The sequence below is a fragment of the Rissa tridactyla genome, chromosome 1, assembly GCF_028500815.1.
Source record: "Rissa tridactyla isolate bRisTri1 chromosome 1, bRisTri1.patW.cur.20221130, whole genome shotgun sequence".
Taxonomy (NCBI): Eukaryota; Metazoa; Chordata; class Aves; order Charadriiformes; family Laridae; genus Rissa; species Rissa tridactyla.
Window position 1 is genome coordinate 20,103,505 of NC_071466.1, and position 22,264 is coordinate 20,125,768.

A 22,264-nucleotide genomic window follows, 5' to 3' on the forward strand; every position below is an offset into this window, starting at 1 on the left:
CATATGGTTTACTTGTCTCAAGATAATAACTGTGCTGCAAATAATTTCTCTGGATGAAGATCCAGCGTGTTCCATCCTGTCTCTTAATGCAGAACTATACGTAATGGCACGCAATGGATGCTATTTTATCATAAATAGGACTTGAAGTATAAGCCAAGCGTTCGTATTTGGTTTCCTGTCTGAAAAATTGTAAGTGTTAATTCTTCAAAAGGAAGAAAAGATCATTTACACTGGGTTCCTCAGAATTCCCTCTCAGTCGGGACTCTAATGCAGCTCAGGGTTACAAATTAAACATCAGACCTTCAATACATCAGAATTTGTGCTCAGATATAGTTTGTAAAAGGTGCTGGAAACCTAATCATCCTTCTTATTTATACTTGGGAAGAATAATTAAATTAAAAAAGCAGAAGCATTTGAAGTACGTGAAGCTCTTGATTTTATGAAGATTTTCACTAAAAGACAAGCCCTACTTATGCCATAAAACTAGCTAAAATAATTTTTCCTTGCACTATAAACCTTCTACACCTGAGATGCACAAGCAATGGACCGGAGAGTGTTACTCTTACAGAGCCAACAGGTAGCCTAGAAAAAGTTTTCTCCTTTAAAGCAGTACTATGCCAGTCAGATGCCTACTGTAAAGTGACATAGAGTGCCTGCCAAAATTGAAGACCGTTGTTCTACAGATATCTTTCATACCCAAGAGGCTTCACAGAAGCACTACATACTCTTCATTAGAAAAATGTTAGGAGATTTTTTTCTCACTTTTTTTTGCTGTCTTGAGGAATATATATCTCTCTTGTGGAATATATGTATTTTTGTATGTGTGTGTATATGTATCTATCTCAATCACTGTTTTATTCCCCATGATTTAAATATATTTACTAAATGAATCATACTAGACTGAAGGTTGAGGGATTTTCTTAGAAAATTCAGTTATTCAAATGAAGATTTGCTATGCTGAAATCCTTCATGTTTTCCTTCCAATTTCTCAAATGCATGGCCGGAAAGCCTGTATTTGTTTCTCTCTACTTTTTCAGATCTTCACTTTGAAGATCTTTGAAATACTCTACGATACTATATGCTCTACGATGTTATTTTGCTTAAAGTACCAGCTTCTACCTTTCACTCAATTTTGTATTGATTTTGTATTTTAAACACAATTCATCATTAGTAAGAACTGTCTCTACCAAGTGCTCAGCAGAGACTACTTTGTTTCCTGCATACTGATTAAGCGCTATGGAACACAGTAACAGGCTTAGTGTTGAGAAGGTTTTTTCTTACAGGTTATACTTAGCTTGGAATTGAAAACCATTTTAAAAGATGCATACACTTACACTTCATACGTCCACCACCATGAACCAAATCTAGATTTACCTAATTTTGTATCATGTCAATATATTTCCTGATTGAAAAACACAAACACAATTAAGTCAGTCTGTAGCAACACAAAAGCAAACTGTCTTTCATTTAGCAGATTTGACTCTAATTCTTATGCAGGGACCATACTGACAGAAGTATGATAAAAGATGGGGAAAAAAATCTGGGAAAAAAAATCAAAAAGGCAAAGCACACCAATTATGGACATCATAAATTATTTAGAATCATCGTAAAGAACGTTTTCTATGTGTGGATTAAAACATAAAAGCAGCTATACTGGATCAAACCAAAGCCCAACATGCCTTCTTCCAGCAATAGCCAAAAGTAAATGCCTATTGAAGAGTACAAAAAGAAAGGATGCCTCCGAGCATTTGCAACTCAGCAACTAAGAGCCAGACATCATTTCTGCACAATCCTCAAGGGATTTATTTTTCATGAATTTACACAGTCTCTCCCTGAATCTACTCAAGCTTCCAATATCCACAACATCCTGGAGCAACCATTCGGTGAAAAATCACCTTGTCTCCATTTGTTTTCAGTCTGCCTCTTGCTCATTTAACTTTCTACCTCTCAACTTTTGTATCACCAAAAACCATTGCAAATGATCTACCTCAAAGGAATGCTAATGTTCCAGACATATTCTGTTAAGTAGAACTACAGAACAAAAGCATAAATAACATCATTTATGACTGGTACAAACAATGGCAAAAGTAGAATCCTCATAACCAATGTACTCAAAATCAAGAGTTGTGTGGCATTTCCAGATTACAGCAATACAAACTGTACTTAGAGGTAAACCGTGAACACATAGAAGTTATTTTTAAATGCTGAAATCTACAAAATTTTCTGCTGTCTCCTTACATTCAATAAATACTCATTTTCATCACTTATCCTAACTCAGAAACTCTATAGGCCAGCAACCTTCTCTTAGACAGTTTCACTGGGGCTCAAAGGGCAACTGTGCTTCTCTCAAAATGCCCATGAAAACTTAGAAATAAGCATTTGAACATAAGCACTATTTAATTCTATCACAAATGAAATTAAAATACTTAATTGGTTAGTCCCTTCATACAGCCCAAATGCCACTTTTGCATATTCACCCTGTTGTTTGATTTCCATAGACTCTGAAGGTTGCCTCCTGCTAAAAGGTAAAGACAAAACAAGCAGAATCAACACTTTAAAAAGGATCTTTGCATGTGCATTCCTTGTAGTTGTATACATGTGACTCAAGTATTTAAGCACAATAGACTTTATCTTCCCCCCCCCCAATATCAAGAGAATCTAAACACTTTTTCACCTGTACTGAATTTTAATCTGGGATACCTTCATACACAGAAAACCTACAACATTATTAGTTGTGATTGCTCATTTTATTTAATAGAAACAGCACACTACCTACCAAGAATTAAAAAAAAAAAACCATACAAGAAAACAACAACAATCCTCTTCCCCAAGACAAATTTTGGCTATAAAATTACCCAGGTGGCCTTACTAAGGACTCTTCTTCTTCAGTATCTTGTAGAATTTTCTTGCTATTCTAGGTTCATAAAGATGTACAGATTCATGCTTTTTGGCTTCTTTCAGCTGGGGATCTCTACTTTCAATGTCTAAATGCACTATAAACAGCAGGTCTTAAAACTACAGATGACTTTGGCCAAAAGGAAAACCAGTAGCGAAACAGTGTTACCAGGACCTTTATGCTTGGTGAAATACATCAGCTGATATATGTAAGGTTTTTAAACACCAAACATTGGTATTTGAAAATTGTACTTCAAAACCATGATTTTGGAGTTGCTTGGGGTAGAATTCTTGTCTAAATCAAACAAACTATAAAAGCCAGGTTTGCCTCTATTCTCAGTTATTACAAACAAATAAATAAAACCAGGATTTAAGTTACCACTTTACAGTGCTTTCAGTCCGCAGTTTCTTGATCACTTCTAGGCAGAATGATCCAACATTGCTGTTAAAAGAATTGATCTTGTCCTCTGTACAAACGCCAGCAGCCCATGCACACCCCCTTACACTCACATGAGTCTTCACTCAATCACACAGTGAACTGAATTGGCAAATTGATCCATGTTCAATTAATCAAAAAGGAAAAAAAAAAAAACTTCCTAGGGAGATGAATTCAGAATTGCCTTCACTCCTTCCTCATTTATCTCCCCAGTTCTACCAACAAAAGTGAAAACAGGGCAAAGACAAGTTTCAGGACCTTTCAGCATGGCGTTGGCCATGCTGCTCCAAGGAATCAGAGACAGACTTGCCTGAAACAAAATGCTTCATGTTTGTTATTGCTAGCGGAGGCAAAGCTATCAAAATTCGGGATGGATGGGACATCCATTTGGAAAACTGCTTCAGGTATCTTACTTCGAATACAGCTGGCTGAACTGATTGAGGCTGTCACTTGGGTGGTCAACATTATAGCAAGACTGATTCACACGTATCAAATACACTTTCCCAAATAAGCTGCACTTGTGTAACAAGATCATTTCAGAACATCTGGGCTGTTTATAGACACAATGTGATACAGCTGGCCCTTGATACACAGCAGCACCCCACACATTCTGCTTGTGTCCCAATAGCCCACAATCAGTTTGAAGATGTAAAACCAGTAAGACCAACCTGGCAACTATCGCAGGGACAGGACTGAGGACAGAGGACGGAGCGACCATCAGCTTTGCTGGACTGCTCAAACTCAAAAGCCACGTAATACAGACTAGAAGTAGCCACGAAACAGGCACGGCATATTCATAAAGAGAAGGCAGCAAATCTCTACAATGTACACAGAGACCTTCACACTCTGGAATTAAAACCGGAGTGACTTAAAGTAAGCTTCAAGGTTTTCACCATGGTTTGGGGAGTCCGCCAATTTACTGCATGCCCAAGAAGTTGAGCAACTTTACAGCAAGTTATAAAGAGGTTGATACTGTTCCAGCATGATGCAGTTCAATAACTAACCATTTGCAGAATTACAGACATCATGCCTGTTTTATCTGGAAGGGACTATTTGCATTGGCAAACCATGGAAAGTCCAAAACAGCAGGACTGTCAACAGTCCTGGTTCCCACAAACTAAAGATCGTTTCTGCAAGACAGATGGGCTCTAACATAAAAATAAGCATCCTGAGATGAACAGATGTAAAAACCAAGCTCCTACGTCTGGAATTATGTAAGAAGCTGATCGTGAGCTTCAGAGAAAGACAACATGGAACTCACAAGGGCAGACATTTTGCATCCAAGACACTTCAGAGGGGGAAGAGCCCTGGTTTTAAATCCCTTCAGTCTTCCAAAGAAGCTTATATCAATCACAAGAATAAAGTGGTCAATGGGGGGCTTAGTCAAGCTCCCACAGGAGAGGAAGAAAAAAGAAGGGGCAAATTAGGGGTATTCACAGCTTTTTCCACCATGATTAAAGGGAATGCAGGACAAGGACTGGACATGCCCTGTAAGTCCCTAGACCCAGCTGAAGTAAATACACACACAAGAAGGCAAAACTGAATATGGACAGGGACACAAAAGATAAAAGAAAAATCATAACTATCTTAGAGAATATTCATGAATAGAAATGACTAAGTCAATCCCTTTGAAGCTTTAGGACTGCAAGATGGTATTTCCAATATAGCCAAGTCTGTAATACACTTTTCTTTTTCAGTAAGGCTCCTCCTAGACTACTCATCCATTTTTCAAATGCCAGTCCAAAGACAGATAAGGACCCATGTCAGGCCAGAAGGATGCAGACTATTTCTTTGTCCGTTTATCCTTCTGATTCCCTAAACTCTTTCATTGCTGAGCTTGGTCTTTCTACACATAGAGAGGAATCTCCCTGTTGCAGAACAGCCTATCACTTGGTAAAAGCACAAGCTGTGAGATCGATGGCCCTCAGGATGAAGAGAGCTAGAAAGAGAAGCCTCGTGCTAAATGTTTTCACTTAGGTTTTTGAAATTATTTTTCCTTTCTGAAAATTGAAATTTGGCACTTTTACAACAACAATATGCTGTTAGTTTTAAAAATCCTTTAATTAAAAATTAAGATAAAAATCAGACTATGTTTAAGACTGAAGCTGACCAAAATTATTATTCCTAACTCAATTTCTAAGCAACAGGTCTTTATCAACATTTTTGAGGATCACTCATAACATGTCCTCTGCTTTCAAATTTTAAAATCTGAATGGATTTTTTCCTGTGTAATTACACAACTCCAATCTGCTTTATTCAGGCTTTTTTTTATACACAAAAAAAAACATGCCTAAGAATTGCACTGCAATGAAGCAGAGTCTACCTACACAGAGCTTTTGTAACCTTAAATTCTTGTGAAATCTTGTGAAATTATACTTTAATATGATTGTCACTATGTAGTCAGCAAGAGGCCACACATTAACTTCCAGTTCAGTCTGTCTTCTAAAGACTGGAGAAATACTAGTCAATGTATGAGGTTTGAGATGAAGCCTTTTCGAAAAAAATATTAGTGGCTTTTCAAACTCAGCTGACTTACAGGTGAATTTTCACTGTGGAATTGGAGTCAAATTGGACAAGAACATAGGTTTTGCCTAAAAGTTTCCCTTCCATCATGAGGACAGAGCTCACAAATAAAGATATTGACCCTTTTTCCTTGCAGCTATATCAAAGTTTGTTAGGAAAAAGATTACTATACATTTCTTGAATGTCACCCTTTAAAAAGAATAACATTTGAAGTGTCGGCTTCTTCAGAGAAATCAGAGCTACTTAACAGCCTGCACCAAATCCTGGCAAGCTAAACAAGATGCAGGTCACCTGCTTTGGTGCCTACGTTAGTCACTGCAGAGTTTGAAGGGCAAGACAACCCAGGTTCCAGAACACAAGGTCTAGGCCTCCTGGGCAAACAGTCAACAACATGACACATATCAGTTTTATTTTTAATGGAAGATATATATAATTGCTGAGAAAATATTACCAGTTAAAAAATCCTATGGAAGATGCTAAAGTACAATGGAGAAAGTACAATTTACAACCAAAAAGTACAATTTAATTAGATGAGTTACTGTTCAAAACTCACACCTTGTAATTTTCCCAAGTACATTTCATGTTGTCTAGAATTCAGCTGCTACCTGTATTATACCATTGTGTCAGCACAAAGGAAATAAGAGTATTTTCCCCTTACCTCTCTGCCAGACTTCGCTGGAATCTGCCCTTGAGTCTCCCTCAATTTGCGTGCGTTCTCAAGTTCTGCTTGAAGTTTTGAAGCTAACTCCTTCAAATAAAATGGTAGTAGTCCATTAATTTAACCATTTTAAACTTTTATAGACCTTTATATCAGAATTAAATACGCATCCCATGTCTTCATGTTTTGATATTTTTTTTAAACTCTAATGACACAAAAGACTAAAGAAAACATGTCAATATGTTTCACACAATTCTTTAATGGAGATTAAATTAAAAAAAAAATATTCAGAACAGAGGTATCTAAAGTATAGAAACATTTACTGTCATAAAAACACCAGAAAAATTATGCTTAAACATTATTCAATTATACTAATAAATGCTCTGTGTAGCTAAGCACAGACACTACTTTATGTATAAGAAACTAAATAAAGAAGCCTGAACACATGAAGTGTATAACCTTTCCAGGTTATGGTACATATTCTTTTACTTATTTTTATACATATATACACATACACACACATATATATACGCACACACACAATGGGTCAAGGGAAATACCTCTCAGAAATTTTTGCTATGCAGTTTCACATCTCTCTCTACCACATGTCCCAACTTTGCCTGTTAAGACCTTACCTTAGGTACTAAAATGATCCAGAAGTGAAAAATGAAAACTGTCTACAGTCTTGTGTAAATTCCTTTTGATGCACCTGCTCTCTCATCCACCTCTTTATTAAATAAATACAAGTATTTTAGAATATCTTGGTTTACTAAGAATTGCTAGGTGACCACCTACCAAACTATAAGAAACACAACCATTTATACTCTGACCACTTTGCCAGTTTCATTGACTCCAGCAATCAAGCCTATACTTGTTGCCCCAAAATTAAGTCATGGGATCAACGCCAAGCAGCAAGTCAGTAACAAAAATACGTTCAGAATTCATTTGTCCCACATGGTCAACCTTGAGCTCTGGCCACCAGGACATGCTGTTACATACTTATTTGTTCTGGTGTGCAGGGATGAACTTGTTTAAACAAGCTGCATTTTCAATCTGATCAGAGAAGGCCCGTGAAAAAATATTTAAAGAGCAACAAGGCAAAGATCATTTATTTTATTATTTATACTGTGGTTCGGTTTTGTTTTTTTAACTAGGCTAACTCAGAGTGCCTATGTAGCAAAATGTATATATAAAATTAACAGTAATGTTGTAATGTTGGCTTCTGCTTTGTGATTCTTGGTCAAAACAAAACAGCAGAATAACAAAAGAATCACTCTCTCCACAAGAACTGTATATTTTTATCGGAATTACTCTTATTCGTTTACTGTCAGTCTGAAAAGAAAAGCCTCACACTTGTGCCCAAACTTTTATTTGGACAATGCTATTGAAGCTGAGCAGTAGGAAAAAAAAAAAAAAAAAACAAAAAAAAAAAAACCAAACACTTTTAAAATTTTTGCTCTTCCCCATTAAGGTCTTTGGAAAACCTTCCCCTCCCCAGTACTTTATAGCAACTAGTGTATAGATAGCTTCAATCATTTCCCCCTGTAGGAAAATGTCTTAAAATAATATCTTAACTAACTAACACCAGTCCCTCACAGGTTTATCATATAATTACACTCATAAACATATTTTTTCCTCACCAGTGTATTTTTTGCATATTAAGTAGGAAAACTAGAGATTAAAACATGGAGGCATCTATTTAAATCATGAACACTCATTGTATCTCAGTAGAAAATACACTGCTTGAAGTTACTTTCAGTTCACTTTTGAAGTTGGTAAGATTTCAAATGGACACGATTTCTAGAAAAGGTGTATTTGTTCAAATTTTGTAAAGCTACGTACACACGTGTGTGTCTGAAGTCTCTGGAAAAAGAATCCATAATATAAAATCATTTCAAAATAAAATATTTATAAAATGGACACTTTCTCCTATCAAAATTTAAGTTCTGTGATAGCGGCTTCGACAAAGATCAACACCATGTTCTAATCCAGCACTAAAATCATATGCCAAACATCCTCAAACTTCCCACAAATCAAAGAAACAATGGCTCTCAGGAAGGATTAATTTGGCACTTTGAAGTCATAACATGCCTTATTTATTGCTTCTTAGTGATGCAGATTTTGGTGCAAATATTCTGTCAAAAGAGGGAAGGTAAACAGGTACATTAAACGTTAACCTTAAATATATATATACAAAGGCCCATAGTGATAGGATTCATTTCTAAAAAATGTTATTTTATTACATCCCTCAAAATAAATCAGCAATACTTCCTTACGAGAGATGTTCAGAGCACGCCCTTGTAAAACACAGCTTAAAAACTAACAGACTATGACCTTGGTATAATTGAAGCTTCCAGGCAGTATTACTGAATGCAATTAACTCACTATAGCCATATTTAATGCAATTTAAGAAAAATAATAAAATGTACTTCCAGAGTTTAGAGTGTTCCAAAGGAGTGAACTTCTTGATCCTTCGGGTTTCTGTCTGAAACAAGCCTCCTAAAACACCATTAAAGGTGCAGCTGTTTATCTCAGCTCTGTGGACCCAGTCTCACGCAGGGCAGGAATTTTGCTGAGCTGACCACAGAGCATTCCACAGCTGTTCCCACTGCAGAGCTGCATGCAATGGCCTGTGTGGTTCCTTTCAGTTTTATATTGTCATATCATAATCTATTGAGTTATGGTTATACAGCAGAGCTATGGGCCACAAAGCATCTACTTGCGACAAAGTTGATGAAAACACAAAAGCCCCAGACACTACCTTGTAACAGAGTGACAGCTTTGTAGTTTTCACCTCTTCCCTGCTTAATAAAACCACAGAAAAACCTATGAAAAAGGCAAAGAACAACTGGTTTGGGATATGCTGCCTAGCCTACAAAACCTGGGGACCTGAATCCTCTATTCTACTCTATGAACTATTGCATTTAAAGCAGAAGTTACAGTAAAAGCAGTATCTTTAAAACCTACCTAATCAAATTTTGCAGGACTTTATTTGCTTGAATCAAACGCTTTTTTAAAAAAAAAAGATAATGAAATCACTGTGAGCTTTAAAGAAAAATTGCATGACAGTTTTTCAAAGACGTTACCATGTCTCCCATGAGTTCTGCCTTCACAATCCTCGCTCCCAGTCTGTTCATCTCCTCTTCACTAAGGACCCGAGGCGGCTCATCCTTTGCGGTATGTCTGTAAAACATAAGCAGTGCTAAACCCATAGAAAAACAATGTAGTATTCACAATGTGTAATTAAGTATTATATGCCTACTGTACTGGTAAATATGCTCCTATTTTCAAAATAATTGATAAGAACATACTATAAAAAATATATTTGCAGTCAGAAGTTGCCAAGGATTCTGAAACCAAAAAGCTTGAATAAAATTTTTATAAGGTTTGTTTCCTTTTACTTTTGGGATCAATTAAAATGAAAAGCACTATCTATGAACACCTTCTCAGCACAAAAAAAACAGTCAAGAGCCAGTAGCAGGTGTAAGGAGAGAAAAAGCAAAGAAAGGAAGATCAGAAGAGTAATTTAAACCCACTCTGTAACTGTCCTTTCTGGCTTTGGTCATGCTTTTACTTCTCAGCTCCAGCAAAATCCCCTGTTTCCCAGCAGTTCTCCTGTACACCCAGTGGCCTTCCATTTCAGAAAACTACTTATGTGCCCACACTTATCTGCTCACAGTACGACCTTTGCATCTAAAGGCATTATGGCTGATATGGTAGAGTTTCCACGGAAAATTAACTGGGACCATCTTTAAAACAGGAAGTCTCCCAGGAGAAGCTATAGCTAGTAGTAAATAATATTGTATCTTAATTTTAATATTAAAAGGTGGGTGTATGAGTTCTTGTGATAATAAATAAGGTCTCTAAGTATTGTTGCAAAGAGGCATCAAACACGTTTGGCTCTTTTTTCTAACCCTAGAGAAGACTAAAACCAACTAACACTAAAAGTAAAATATCTAACACAAAAGAGACATAAGAGTACGGTTATTTTACTGCTATTAAAAGAGAGAGAGGGAGAATTCACTCACTACTCAATGTCGTTAAACCCTGTAGGATTTGAAGCGCGGGAGAACTTTGAAGATGGTGTCATCTTTAACTGCCAGAGCTCCCCAGCCCGGAGGAAATTACCAAAGCTACTTTTGTCTGTTTTGAAGATGCCCAATCCAAAACCCAAAAACTCAGCAGAAACATTTACATTAACTTCATCAGAAATAGAACCTTCGAAGATGAAGTTCCCACTTTTCCTTAACCTATATTTTTCAAAACAAGGCAGACTATTTCAGTAAAGGGAGCAAGAGTTGTTTATTACTTCATACATGATTTTTTTAAGCGGTGTTAGCACTTTAATCATTGTCTGAGCTTTTTGAGACTTAGAGACATTGTTTTGTTTTGCTTTTTATCTTGTCTCAAATTAAAATCTAAAGCAGTCACATTATTAAGTGTGATTTTCAGCAAACGCTAGTTGGATGGCCTTTTCCTCTGGGGAGATCACTTGGACATCCAATCAGCACTTTTAATTAACCTGTGTCATAACTGTCCAAAATACTTTGATTTATAGGCTGAAAACTCTCTCAGTGTTTTAGAAGGGATAAAATTTAAAAGGTACATTGTCAGCGTGAGAGATGAGGAACTGAACCAGCAACACCTATTAATCCAATCCTTAACGTCAATGAAGATTTACTTTTTGTGATTGATTGAACATCAATGAAAGAGTGCATGTATTACAAGACTTTAAACTTCAGGAAGAAGAAAGTAGCAGCATGAAAATTGTTCCCAACAGGTAACTTCCCCACATATCCAAAACTGAAATGTTCCAAAAGCCAGAATTTTCTACAAAATTCTGCAGAAAAAGACAATTCCCGCCGAAGGAAACAGGAAGACAGGTGATACCCTATCTCACACAGATGCTTAGGAGTCAACAGTCAGCTTAAAAGAACTTGGAAATAAGTCAATAAGCAGAGGCTATATGGTTTTCCAGGCCTAAGTAATCTCCACTTTATTAATAAATCATCTTAGTAATTGTATTGGCTAAGAAATAGAATTAAATTATCAACAGAAGATGCACAATCAGGTTTAACAGTACTAAAACAGAAAACGCATGCAAAAGAAAGTACCAGCTAAATAGCTTCTAAGATTAGTTCTCTTCTGTGAGGAAAAGAGAAGAATTATCTTTTCTATCATAATAATTGGATTCTTTGAACTTCAATAAGTGAAACACTTCCGCACACAATCTAGTTTCCCAAAATTTGCAGCTCTGTTCAGTTACAGTTAGCATCGCATCCACTACACGAGGTAACCAACAGCAAAAAGGTACAGGTTTTGTACTTGCAATAAAGAAAATAAAATAAAAGTGAATCTCCATCATTCTATTATTTAACAGGAAACTAAAAACTAAGACTGTAAAGGAGCAGTTGCTTCTTTTAAGACAACAATAATGAGGCAATGGTATCTCTAACTTCTACTCAATAATTACATGCTGTGCTAGGTCTGGCTGGGATGGAGTCCATGCGCTTCCTCGCAGCCCACATGGTGCTGTGCTTTGGCCTTAACTGGTGACTACAACAGTGCTGATAACACACCAGTGCTCTGGCTGCTGCTGAACCGGCCCTTACACTGCCTCAAGGTGCTCTCGGTTTCCCACTCTGCACCCCCAGCAAATAAGCTGAGGTGGGCAAGAGCCTGGGAGGGGACACGGCCAGGGCAGCCAACCCAAACTGGCCCAAGGACTATTGCATGCCACGTAGCGCCATGCTCAGCAATAAAAGCTGAGGGTGCAGTCTTTCCAAAGTGGCTGCAAACATGCAAAGCAACACCCAGCTCCACGCCACCCCACCCCTCAAAAAGAAAAGATAAATAAATAAATAAATAAATAAAATTAGAAAAAAGTGCGGGGTCTTCTCATGGTCCCTCTCACTCAGACTCTGCATTTTGGACAATCACCAATACTCTCTTATAGTCAGCAGTTCACTACAGTTCAATAAAGTTTACTGTACGTCAGAAGTCCTATTTGCCATCAGCTGTACGACACAGCTGTTAGATCTTGCTTTCTCCTTCTGGAAGTCATGGAGGAAACAACTGACAATGAAGGCAGACTTACTAAAAGATTATGTGTCATTTACACAGATTATTTGCTGTTAATCAGTGAAGTATTTGGTGTTCTTTTAAAAAAGTGCATGATATTTAAGATGAAAGACAAGACTATAACCACGCATGATCATGCCTTTTTACATGCACTAAAAAGAAGCTTCTTAACAGGGTGGGGTTTTTTCCACACATATAGTTTGAGTGTATATTTTCATTTCCATGGAGTCTGTGCCTGAACTGCAGTGCAGATGCACTGTCCCAGCTCAGCACAGCATCCCTCCTTACATGAATACCTACTCTTTCTTATGGAAACCAATGCACTACCCAAGGCCTGCAGAAAACAACTGTGGATTGTGCAGACCTTGTACCTGAACAAAGTCTTGAACAAAGCAGGACTCAGGAGCTGAGGAAGTCTCATAGGCTCCAGCTTAGACACACCATGATTCACTCTAACCAGAACTTTACAAAGTGCATTGAAGCGGTAAACCCCAGGCACTTCAGGACAATAACTATTTGGACAATATCAAGAAAAACAAAGAGGATCACTAAATTCAAATGTCTAATAAGGTCTAGTACATCACAGGTTTAATGCTACAAGATCTTTTTTTCAGAGTATCTAAAATAACTATAAAGATATAGTTCTCATTTTCCAGCAAACTAACACATAGGCAAATAGTAAAATAAACAATAAAACAAGACATGACAAACACATGAGTGGGACTTCACATAGTGCCTACAAACTATTTGTGCCAGAATCAGAAACAATTCCTGCCATGATGTATATTCAAACTCAGGCTTTTTTTAAAAAGATAAATAAATAAATAAGATTAAGTGAACATCATACAAACAATTTATCTTCCTGCTATCAAAGAAAACGTAAATTTCATTGGCTCCTATCAGAGTAGAAAATATAGCAAGTAAAATCTGGAAAAAATACGCAACCTATACAATATAAAGAATTGTGTAGACTAAGCTGCCTGTTTCTGGTTAGTCATGCAGTACTCATTTAATGTACTATTTTTCTTTGCAAATCCACAGTGAGGTATCTGCAAGTACTACACACAGGGGCAGTTATAAATAAAAGAAATACTTTTAAGGTATTGTCTTGTTATTAGAATCCAACAATTAAAAGCAAATTCATAATCCCACTATAAAAAGTTTTTCTGCAAATAACTGACAGGCATATAAAAAAAAGGAATTACACTTGATATTTCATCAAATGCTGTTTCCAACCAAATCAATATCATCCTTCTTACATACTCCAACCAAGAATATTTACTTGTCCAGCTTTCCCAAGTAATTAACACCATCCTGACTCTAAAATACTTCTGCATCTGCCTACTTATTATTATGAGGAAGATCTAAAGGACAACATTCACAGTAATAACCACACTACTCATACCACTGGAAGAACCAGCAAACTGGTAATATTGGACAACAGGTAGCCTCGAGTAGAGCAAAAGCTCAGTTGACTACAACTTACTTTTCTGACCACCTCTCCTTACTACTCTCTGTTGTCTTTCACTAAAGCAAGTCAGGCAAACTGAAATTCCTACCACATACTAGTTTGCATTTCCCTTCCTGCTCCTCTGATCTTCCCTCTTTTCCACAAAAAAAATGCACTTTTCTAATCAATACCTTCTACTATTTTTCATATGCTACTACTTCAGCATATGAGTTCATCACACAGGTGGCAAACCTACCCCTGCTGCATTAATTATTTCAGTTTTTAGTCAGCATTTTCTAACATTTCAAGCTTGTCCTGAAATTCAGTAACAGTTAAGATATTGTTTGCAGGTTTTTTGCCTACGAGGCCAATTTTACTGCAGTGTGAACTAACATTAGAAAGAAGGAGAAAATAATCTATCATTAACAATTCTCAAACATGGTGAGGAGACAGGACAAGTAGGGGTGTTCATTACTTCTACAGTGGTCTGTTGTAGCTGCCCTGAGCTGGGAGGCTAGCCTCCTCCTAACTAAAGAGATCTGATATGATCAGATCTAATACTGTCACAAAGAAGACACAGTTTCTGGTATACTTTGCCATGAAAAATACAGCAAATAAAAGACAAGTAAATATGTTTGTACAATACCTAGAACACGATGTTTTATTGTCAAATAACATTTGTTTCTTCTCAGGGATATCACTTGGGTACTCCTGTTGTGACCTCTCCTTTTCATCATTTGGAGTTCTTTCCCAACTATTGTCATCAATTTGTTCCCTTGTACCTGATAATTTTTGATCAGATGTTGATTTCTCATTGTTATCTTTCGTGTGTGTTTTGGTCCACAGTGCAGTATCCTCACTAGGTTTTTGGAAACGGCTGCTCAGAGAGCTATGATCTGACAGTTTGGAAGAGGACTGTCGTGAATTGTAGTCTCTAGATGAACTATAAGATGATACATCATCTTCAGAGGGTTTCATAAATTTGTGTTTCATGTTGCTTAGAGATGAACTCTTTTCCTGAGTTCGTTTTTCATCGGAGTGTTTTTCTGCTTTGGAGTGGTAGCCTCTCAATACTGAATCCGTGCTACTGTGTCCACATTCTTGGTCTTCTCTTGACATATCTGGTTTGTAACCTTTGTCTTCTTGCGCCCATCCTTTGCTGTACTTCTCCCTAGTATAGCCCCCAAACATGCTTCTGTTTCTATCATGTTCATCTCGTGTCTCCTTTTTCACATCCCGTTCTTTCTTCTCTTTCTCACTTTCTGAATAGTCATTTTTCTTCCATCTTCCACTTCTATAATCATTTTCCTTTCTGGATGCAACTTTTTCAGCTTCTTCTAATCGTGACTGAAATACCTCCATTGACTATAAGAAAAAATAAAAAAAGTCATACTGCTTTTAAGATCAGGGAGTATTGTGAAGCTCCCTACCAAGTATTACAAGAAAGGCATCATTCTGTGAAAATGACTCACCACGCTAAGGGCAAGGCATGAGCCACGGAATGGAAAGGAAGACCATTATGAAAAAGGGAACTTATAGCCTGGTGTCTAAGATACTCTCTTGGGAAGGCTTTCTCATGCCTTTTCTTGGACTATTTCTAACTTCCATCCCATGGCTCTAAAGTGCCAAAGCACTCCTGGGAACAGGGACCAGAGCCTCAGAACTATGTTTTGGCAACTGGGAGATTAGGGGCTTGAGCTAGGGAGAAAGGCTTCCTCTGTCTCACTCATGAACTTTGCATTTATGCTCACCAGATGCGCAGCTTATGTAGAACCAACGCACATTTCCACTAAACCATTTTACAATCTAGTTAAACTTCTAAAAATACAGAAGAGTGGGTTCAAAATCTTTATCTTGAACCCTCTGTCTCTGGCTTTCTGGACAAATACTCTATCCATTAGGCAATTATGCAAAATGTAGACTGTTCCTCTTCTCTCTTTCCAGTTGAATTAAAAGCCATCAATTACTTTTTTTTTTTTCCTCAAAACATTATATACTGAAGCAAATCAGGCAGGGATATCTTTCAATCACTATCCTGCAGCCAGAGTGGTTCATGCTGTTTTCATTCTAGTTTCTTGAGAAAGATCATTAAAAATAATATTCTTTACAATCACTGGCATCGAATAATTTCTGCCAGCACTGATGTTGCTGGTTTCATCACTCAGGAGTGACTACAATTCAGTTCAAAGACAATAGTATGAAGTCATACTGTCGTATCTAAGACTTCCAGAAACAAACAAACCTAATCAAAAAATCCACAGAAATCTCAAAAGTAACACTATGGCCAAGATTTAACATCCCACATCTTTGACCAATGCTTTTAAAAACAATAATATAATATGTAGGGGGGGGACGACAGGCTTTAAAGAGTTAATATTGTTATGGCAGACTGTTTTATTAAAAATAAATTTTGAAGACTTTGTTTTATTAAAAATAAATTTTGAAGACTTTTAAACCCTTCAGAAGCAAGCAGCTTTCACAACATATCTGGACTAAGCACAAGTGGCCAGAAGATTCATACTCGGTAAGATTTGACACAGCTCTCCAAATTGTCTTGGCATTATTATTATCCTCAACGTGCATTATTATCTGCTACATGCAGGAGAACAAAATATATTTTCTAGTACAGATCATAATTTTTGAAGCACTCAGGTATTTTGTAACTGGGTAGGAGATAAGTATTTTAAATTTACTACAGGATCCCATATATTAGAAAATACTTAACAAAAATATATAGAAGGCTGGGTAGCTTTAAACTCTTCGTCACTTGAGAGAAGCTTCAGAGGCTGGTTTTTTCCTGCTTCTTCTTTCCTTACGTCTTACACTACACATTAAGTATTTGTGCCTTCACATGAAAGTAACCTTTTCCAAGCATCTATTAGTACAAAAAAAAAAATGTAATTGAAGATCCTTACCCCATATCTCTCAGCTACAATTTCCTCAAAATTTCGTTTCTCTCTCTCAGCCTGCTCCTTCATCCTTTGGTATGATTTTCGTAACCAACTTAATCCAGCATCTTCTACCACTGTAACTAAAGTAGAAAACAACGAGAGGTCATAGTTTTATATCTCAGTAGTTATTCCTATTTAACACCACTCTGTATGTGACATTAAATCTTCACCTGAACTTAATGTAAAAATTGAAGATGTGTAAAATAAAAAAAAACAATGAATATAGTAATACAATTACATGTTTTCATAACTTATTGATGGATATACCTCAGTAATACCACTGATTTAAGTTAAGCTTCTCCATTTTACCACAGAACACGACAAGCAGTTTCCAAGACAGGAGTAGCATATGAGAAGTTGTGGGGGTTTTTATGAAATTAAATAACTTTCTTATTGTTTCCGCTTTCTGTGTCCATTCTTTGGCATAGTCCTTACATACAAACAAGTAAATTTATGAGTAACCCATTGCTTTCCATTTGAGAAGCTTGCAGAGGTCTTAACACTCAGGACACATACTCACTGATGCCTGTCACCTCCTACAGCTTGCTGATCTCTGTGACTCCTGAAAGTGGGCATGAGGCTAATGGTTTGCAGGACAGATTGTCTACAGGGAAAGTCTCCCAAAGAGATAAGCCAGGGACCCTACTGTTCCCTGCTGACAGAATACAAGGACCCTTCTTATCACATAATAAACGTTTCACGACATTATGAAAAACGTTTTTCTAACTGCTCTTGCAGGAAATAGGCAGGATAACCCTAGGGTAAGAAAAGAAGTGAAAAGGTTATAGAAATAATATTTTTCACAAACTGCATCTCTAATGTACTTCATTTTAATGTGACTCAGACTTCTGTGGTTGAATATTTTAAAACTATAATTTGTGTAATGGAATGAAAGGAACCAAATGAGATGACAACAATTTATCTTGTCTTGGTTAAATCATGCTTTCCTCTAATTAGTTCAAAATGGAGAATTTCTGTAAAAGATATTGAAGGTCAAACCACTCGAGATTAAAAACCCGTGAAGAGAAATTCTGCAAAACGACATACTATAATATTAACCCAATATTCACTACTGAATTTTCATCCAATTTTTACTTTATTACATGTTAATATTCATAATCTCTTTACATCAACGTCAGTAGTAACTTGTTAGCAACACAGAGATCAGAGGCTGGAGACAGAAATTTAAGATTATTACTAAAAGTTGCTGTTTACCTTTCTTAACTGAAGCTGCTTCATCGTTTTCTGGTGGCAAACCTGTACCACCGTCTTTCCAATAGGGATTGAGTTCTCTCTCAGACAGCATGGCCTAAAACAGAAATAATTTTAATGTGTGCGTAGCACATGGTTTGTATTTTATAGAATATTTGATAAATTTTGTGAGACTTGCGTGAGAATAGAATAGCTTACTCATAACTTGTGCTATCTAAAGACAGGTAGAAATAAACATAACTCTCCATCCTGCGTAAAAGCTCTCAAACATGTGCTTAGTTGGCACCCTTATTACACAGAAGCAGTTTTACTGTTTGACTTCATTTCCAGTGTAGCATTAATATGCACTGTGTCTGAAGCACTGCTGTTACTGGGGCTCCAGCTTAGTTTTACCTCAAGTTACTGCTCTTCACCCTCAAACTAGACCACTTATTGTGATTCTGTCAACTGACTTCTCTGGAAGCAGACAAGGAAGTCCACTGGAGAAAACAGCTGATTCGGCTTTCTGGTACTGACAAAATTTTGAATTTGTCTATGCTATATCGTCAACTCATCACCACCCCTAGCACGCTGTAAGCATCTGTTTGGTTTGGGCATCAAAGAAAGGACAGACATTCTGGTGTAGAAAACAGAAAAGTATAAACCTGCACGGAGAGAAAGTGTTTCGGTGGCAGAGTCTATAAAAATCGTATTATTCTCAGATCAAGTATACATATAAATTAACATTAACCATGTAATACATGCTGACATTCTGGTGATTTGAGATCTTCACATTAAACAGTCCTTCAACAGTTCAGAAAAAATGTTCAGCAAAAATTTATGTGGGGAAAAACCAAAATGACTGATCCCTTCTCAAAAGACAATAACCAAGCACCGCATAACACAAAAGAGCAGCGCTCCAGGTCAATCTGGTTCCTAGCCACAACAGAACTAACTGGAAAACCGAACAGCAACAAATGGCCTACTGTGAGTTGTGAGGACAAGGAAATATTAGATAGGGATCAGCAACTGTGTTTTCAGATCAGACTACATTGCATTTAAGGAGCTGATGGAACAAATGAAGTAGTCAGCAACTGTATGTAAACAGAACTAATTTAATGACAGCAACCCCTTCCCCAGACGGATCCTGATCCACCCATTTTTTAGGCACAGCTGTGGCACGAAGGGCACAGCAACTGCTTTGAATTCTTTCTTCAGGGGAAAAAAAAAAAAAAAGCCTCAGCACCCTACACTTTAACACAGAAACCACAGAAACTTAGGAAAGCTTTTATCACAGCAAACAATGACAGTCCTTTCACACACACCGTGGGGAAGAAGGCCAGACTGTCACTGTTATTAAATAAAACATCCCATAAGCACTTCAAATATTACAGAACTTAGTCCTAACAAAACTGGCTTTCTCCTTACCTAGAAGATAATTTAAAGGCTTTTCTCCACAAGAGAAGCCTGCTGTATGAGCCTTTCCTATCACAAACAAAACAAATAACTACACAAAGACTTAGGTATTTGAATCAATTAATTTTGTTTATTCGTCACACAAAATTTAGCAAGATGCAGAAAAAAGTTGATACATTAATTCCTCCTACCTGCTCGATTTCTTGAGCTTTCTGTCGTTCCAGTATTTTTTCTTTGTGTCTTTCACCTTTGACAGCTGCTACTGACGTGGTTTTCAATGACATGAAATCTAAATTCATCCATTCTTCTCTCTTTAAAATAAACACAAAGAATCAGTGTTCATGCTTCCAACAAAAACATGGCTTAAGTACAAATCAAACAAGTGCAACTATTGACAAATATTACTTACAACAAAAAGTATAGGTTTTATGAACACATATGAAACACTTCAATGAAAAGCAAATATGATTTTAAGAACCCCAATCTTTCAAGCTTTTAATATTCACACAAATAAATTTCTGTCTTTCTGTAACTTGAAATACAACTTCACAACATATTTAAGACACTAGTAAGCATGCAAACCATGTGGACTGATTATTATTTGCTTAAACAAACACTGTACATCTAAACCAATTCTTTTTCATCTTGGTAATTCCGACTTCATGACAGCTTACATCTCTTTTAGCATATACAGTATCTTCAATCACTTACTGAGAAGAGTTCATACCTCCAATATCTAGGCACCAACTGCACCCTCAAATTAAACAGTTACACGCCTAAATTCTGTGCACTGTACCCACAGTAACAGGGCATTTACAAAACCTAAGCCAGACCAAGGACATTTTAAAAATGAGGACTACTCTCTAAAGAAAAGCAGCTTATAAAAAGCCTAGATATACCTACTACCTTTATACACACAAAACCTAAAGCCTCAGAAGAAAGTGGTGACATACACATTATAAAAAACTACTCTGCAAAAACAAGTATTTGGAATTTGGAACACTTCTGTGGATAGTATAGCAACCAAAATGACAAGATTACACCTATTTTGAAACATGTCCTTGCAGAAGAGTCTTCATATCTTCAGTAGGGTTCAAGTCTGAGTTGTCAGTCTGAACAGATGCTATATGCCACGCTTTTTCTGTTATTTAAAAATTACATGAGGCAACGCATCAGAGAGTTTCAGAGGTGAAACACAACATTCTACTTCTCAGATCTCCTCCAGAAAAGAGAAGGAACTGAAAAATAATCTATCTTCAAGTAATTCAATAGTATCTATGCCCCCACATTAGCAAGTAATGTGGACCAACAGAAGTGGATGTGCATGGGACCTTTTTTTTTTTTTCAGAGACTGGTCCCATGGAGCACCTTAGCTGCACTTTGAGAGCATACATTCTAATTTAGTTTAATCTAACAGGAAACGGATTTACATGCTCCAAGACTTCTTCATAATGTGAACCAAAATAAAACAAGTAGGGAGGACCAGGAAATTCTTTTCAAAAGCACACTCTTCGTCCAAAATAGACAAGCCCAAGGATGCACATCATACAATAAATATTTGGGAAAAAATGGCTTTGTAGTATAAATTATCATGACATACATAAGGATTTATATTTTGTTACTTTATACTTTTCCAAGAAGATAGATATGATTCAGAGATCTTTTTTATTTCTCTTAACAAGATGTACAAATTCAGAACGAGAAACAGGGACTTCTTCAGGAGTGGAATTAGACCTAAATTAAAAATCACCATTTTCACACAACTGGGGATGTTCTGATATGTGACTACATTTATGTTACTAAAATCACAGTAGTTCATTTGAGAATGACTCCATTTTTCAGAACAGACACTGCTTACTGAACACAGAATTCACCTAGGAAATTCGAAAAAGGCATTGATTCCATACGTATTGTTACTGCAAAGTTCTACACCTCTCCTCCTCATATCTGTTTAAGCATCACAGAAGCAAAAACTCATTCAACTGTAGAACAGCCACCAAAATTATGCAGAAAAAAATACTATGTCTAGTCAAAATCTTTAAGTTGACCTCTTCAAGAAAATCAAGCTAAGATGCTAGAGTCTCAGAACATGATGAAAGGAATTGGTGCTAGACAACTTTAAGCATAGTGCCTTGTTAAGTACTAAGCAACTACTAGGTAGAGAAGTCTTCCAATGAATGAAATGTAACATGTACCTAGCTAAGCAAAGACATTTTTCTGTAAAATAGGTTTTGTTCAACACATTGCAAAAGAGTTGTCAAGAAACCTAAGCACATTTCACATTTGGTCATGCTGGATTTATTTCTGGAGTAGTTATCAGACTGCTCACCTGCAGGGAGGGTTCTTTCACAGCATCTGATTGCTTGTTGACCTTCCAAGCCTTTTCTGTGTTATCTGACTGTGACACATTTGACTCAACCCATTCAACTGAAGAATCCTAAAGAGTTCAATGTAAAGAATAACAACACCTTAACATAATATGTTGATAAAATACAATACTTACCAAGCATATTGGTAATCAAAATTGATGCTGATAGCATCACTAATATAGTACTGTTTATTATTTTAAAATACCAATAATAAAAATACAATATTGATATTCCCATAGGAGATTGTTCTTTCATGATCAAAACATTCCACCATACTTCATGATCACATCACAG

The 22,264-nt window shown here is 36.7% G+C and overlaps 1 protein-coding gene across 3 annotated transcripts in view; it reads right to left on the reverse strand.

The window, feature by feature from the left end:
* The window catches only part of CWF19L2 (CWF19 like cell cycle control factor 2), a 77,024-nt gene that overhangs the window by 41,964 nt on the left and 12,796 nt on the right, over window positions 1-22,264 (reverse strand). For all 3 annotated transcript variants that reach the window (XR_008467022.1, XM_054205567.1, XM_054205575.1), the window contains 7 exons: window positions 21,931-22,038; window positions 19,793-19,912; window positions 18,210-18,303; window positions 16,959-17,074; window positions 14,690-15,408; window positions 9,599-9,695; window positions 6,513-6,602 (listed from right to left, as the gene is read on the reverse strand). Coding sequence is in view for 2 of the 3 variants with exons in the window: in XM_054205567.1 (XP_054061542.1) it covers window positions 6,513-6,602; window positions 9,599-9,695; window positions 14,690-15,408; window positions 16,959-17,074; window positions 18,210-18,303; window positions 19,793-19,912; window positions 21,931-22,038 (1,344 nt within the window). In the remaining variant the exon portion in view is untranslated. The remainder of the gene's footprint in view (window positions 1-6,512; window positions 6,603-9,598; window positions 9,696-14,689; window positions 15,409-16,958; window positions 17,075-18,209; window positions 18,304-19,792; window positions 19,913-21,930; window positions 22,039-22,264) is intronic.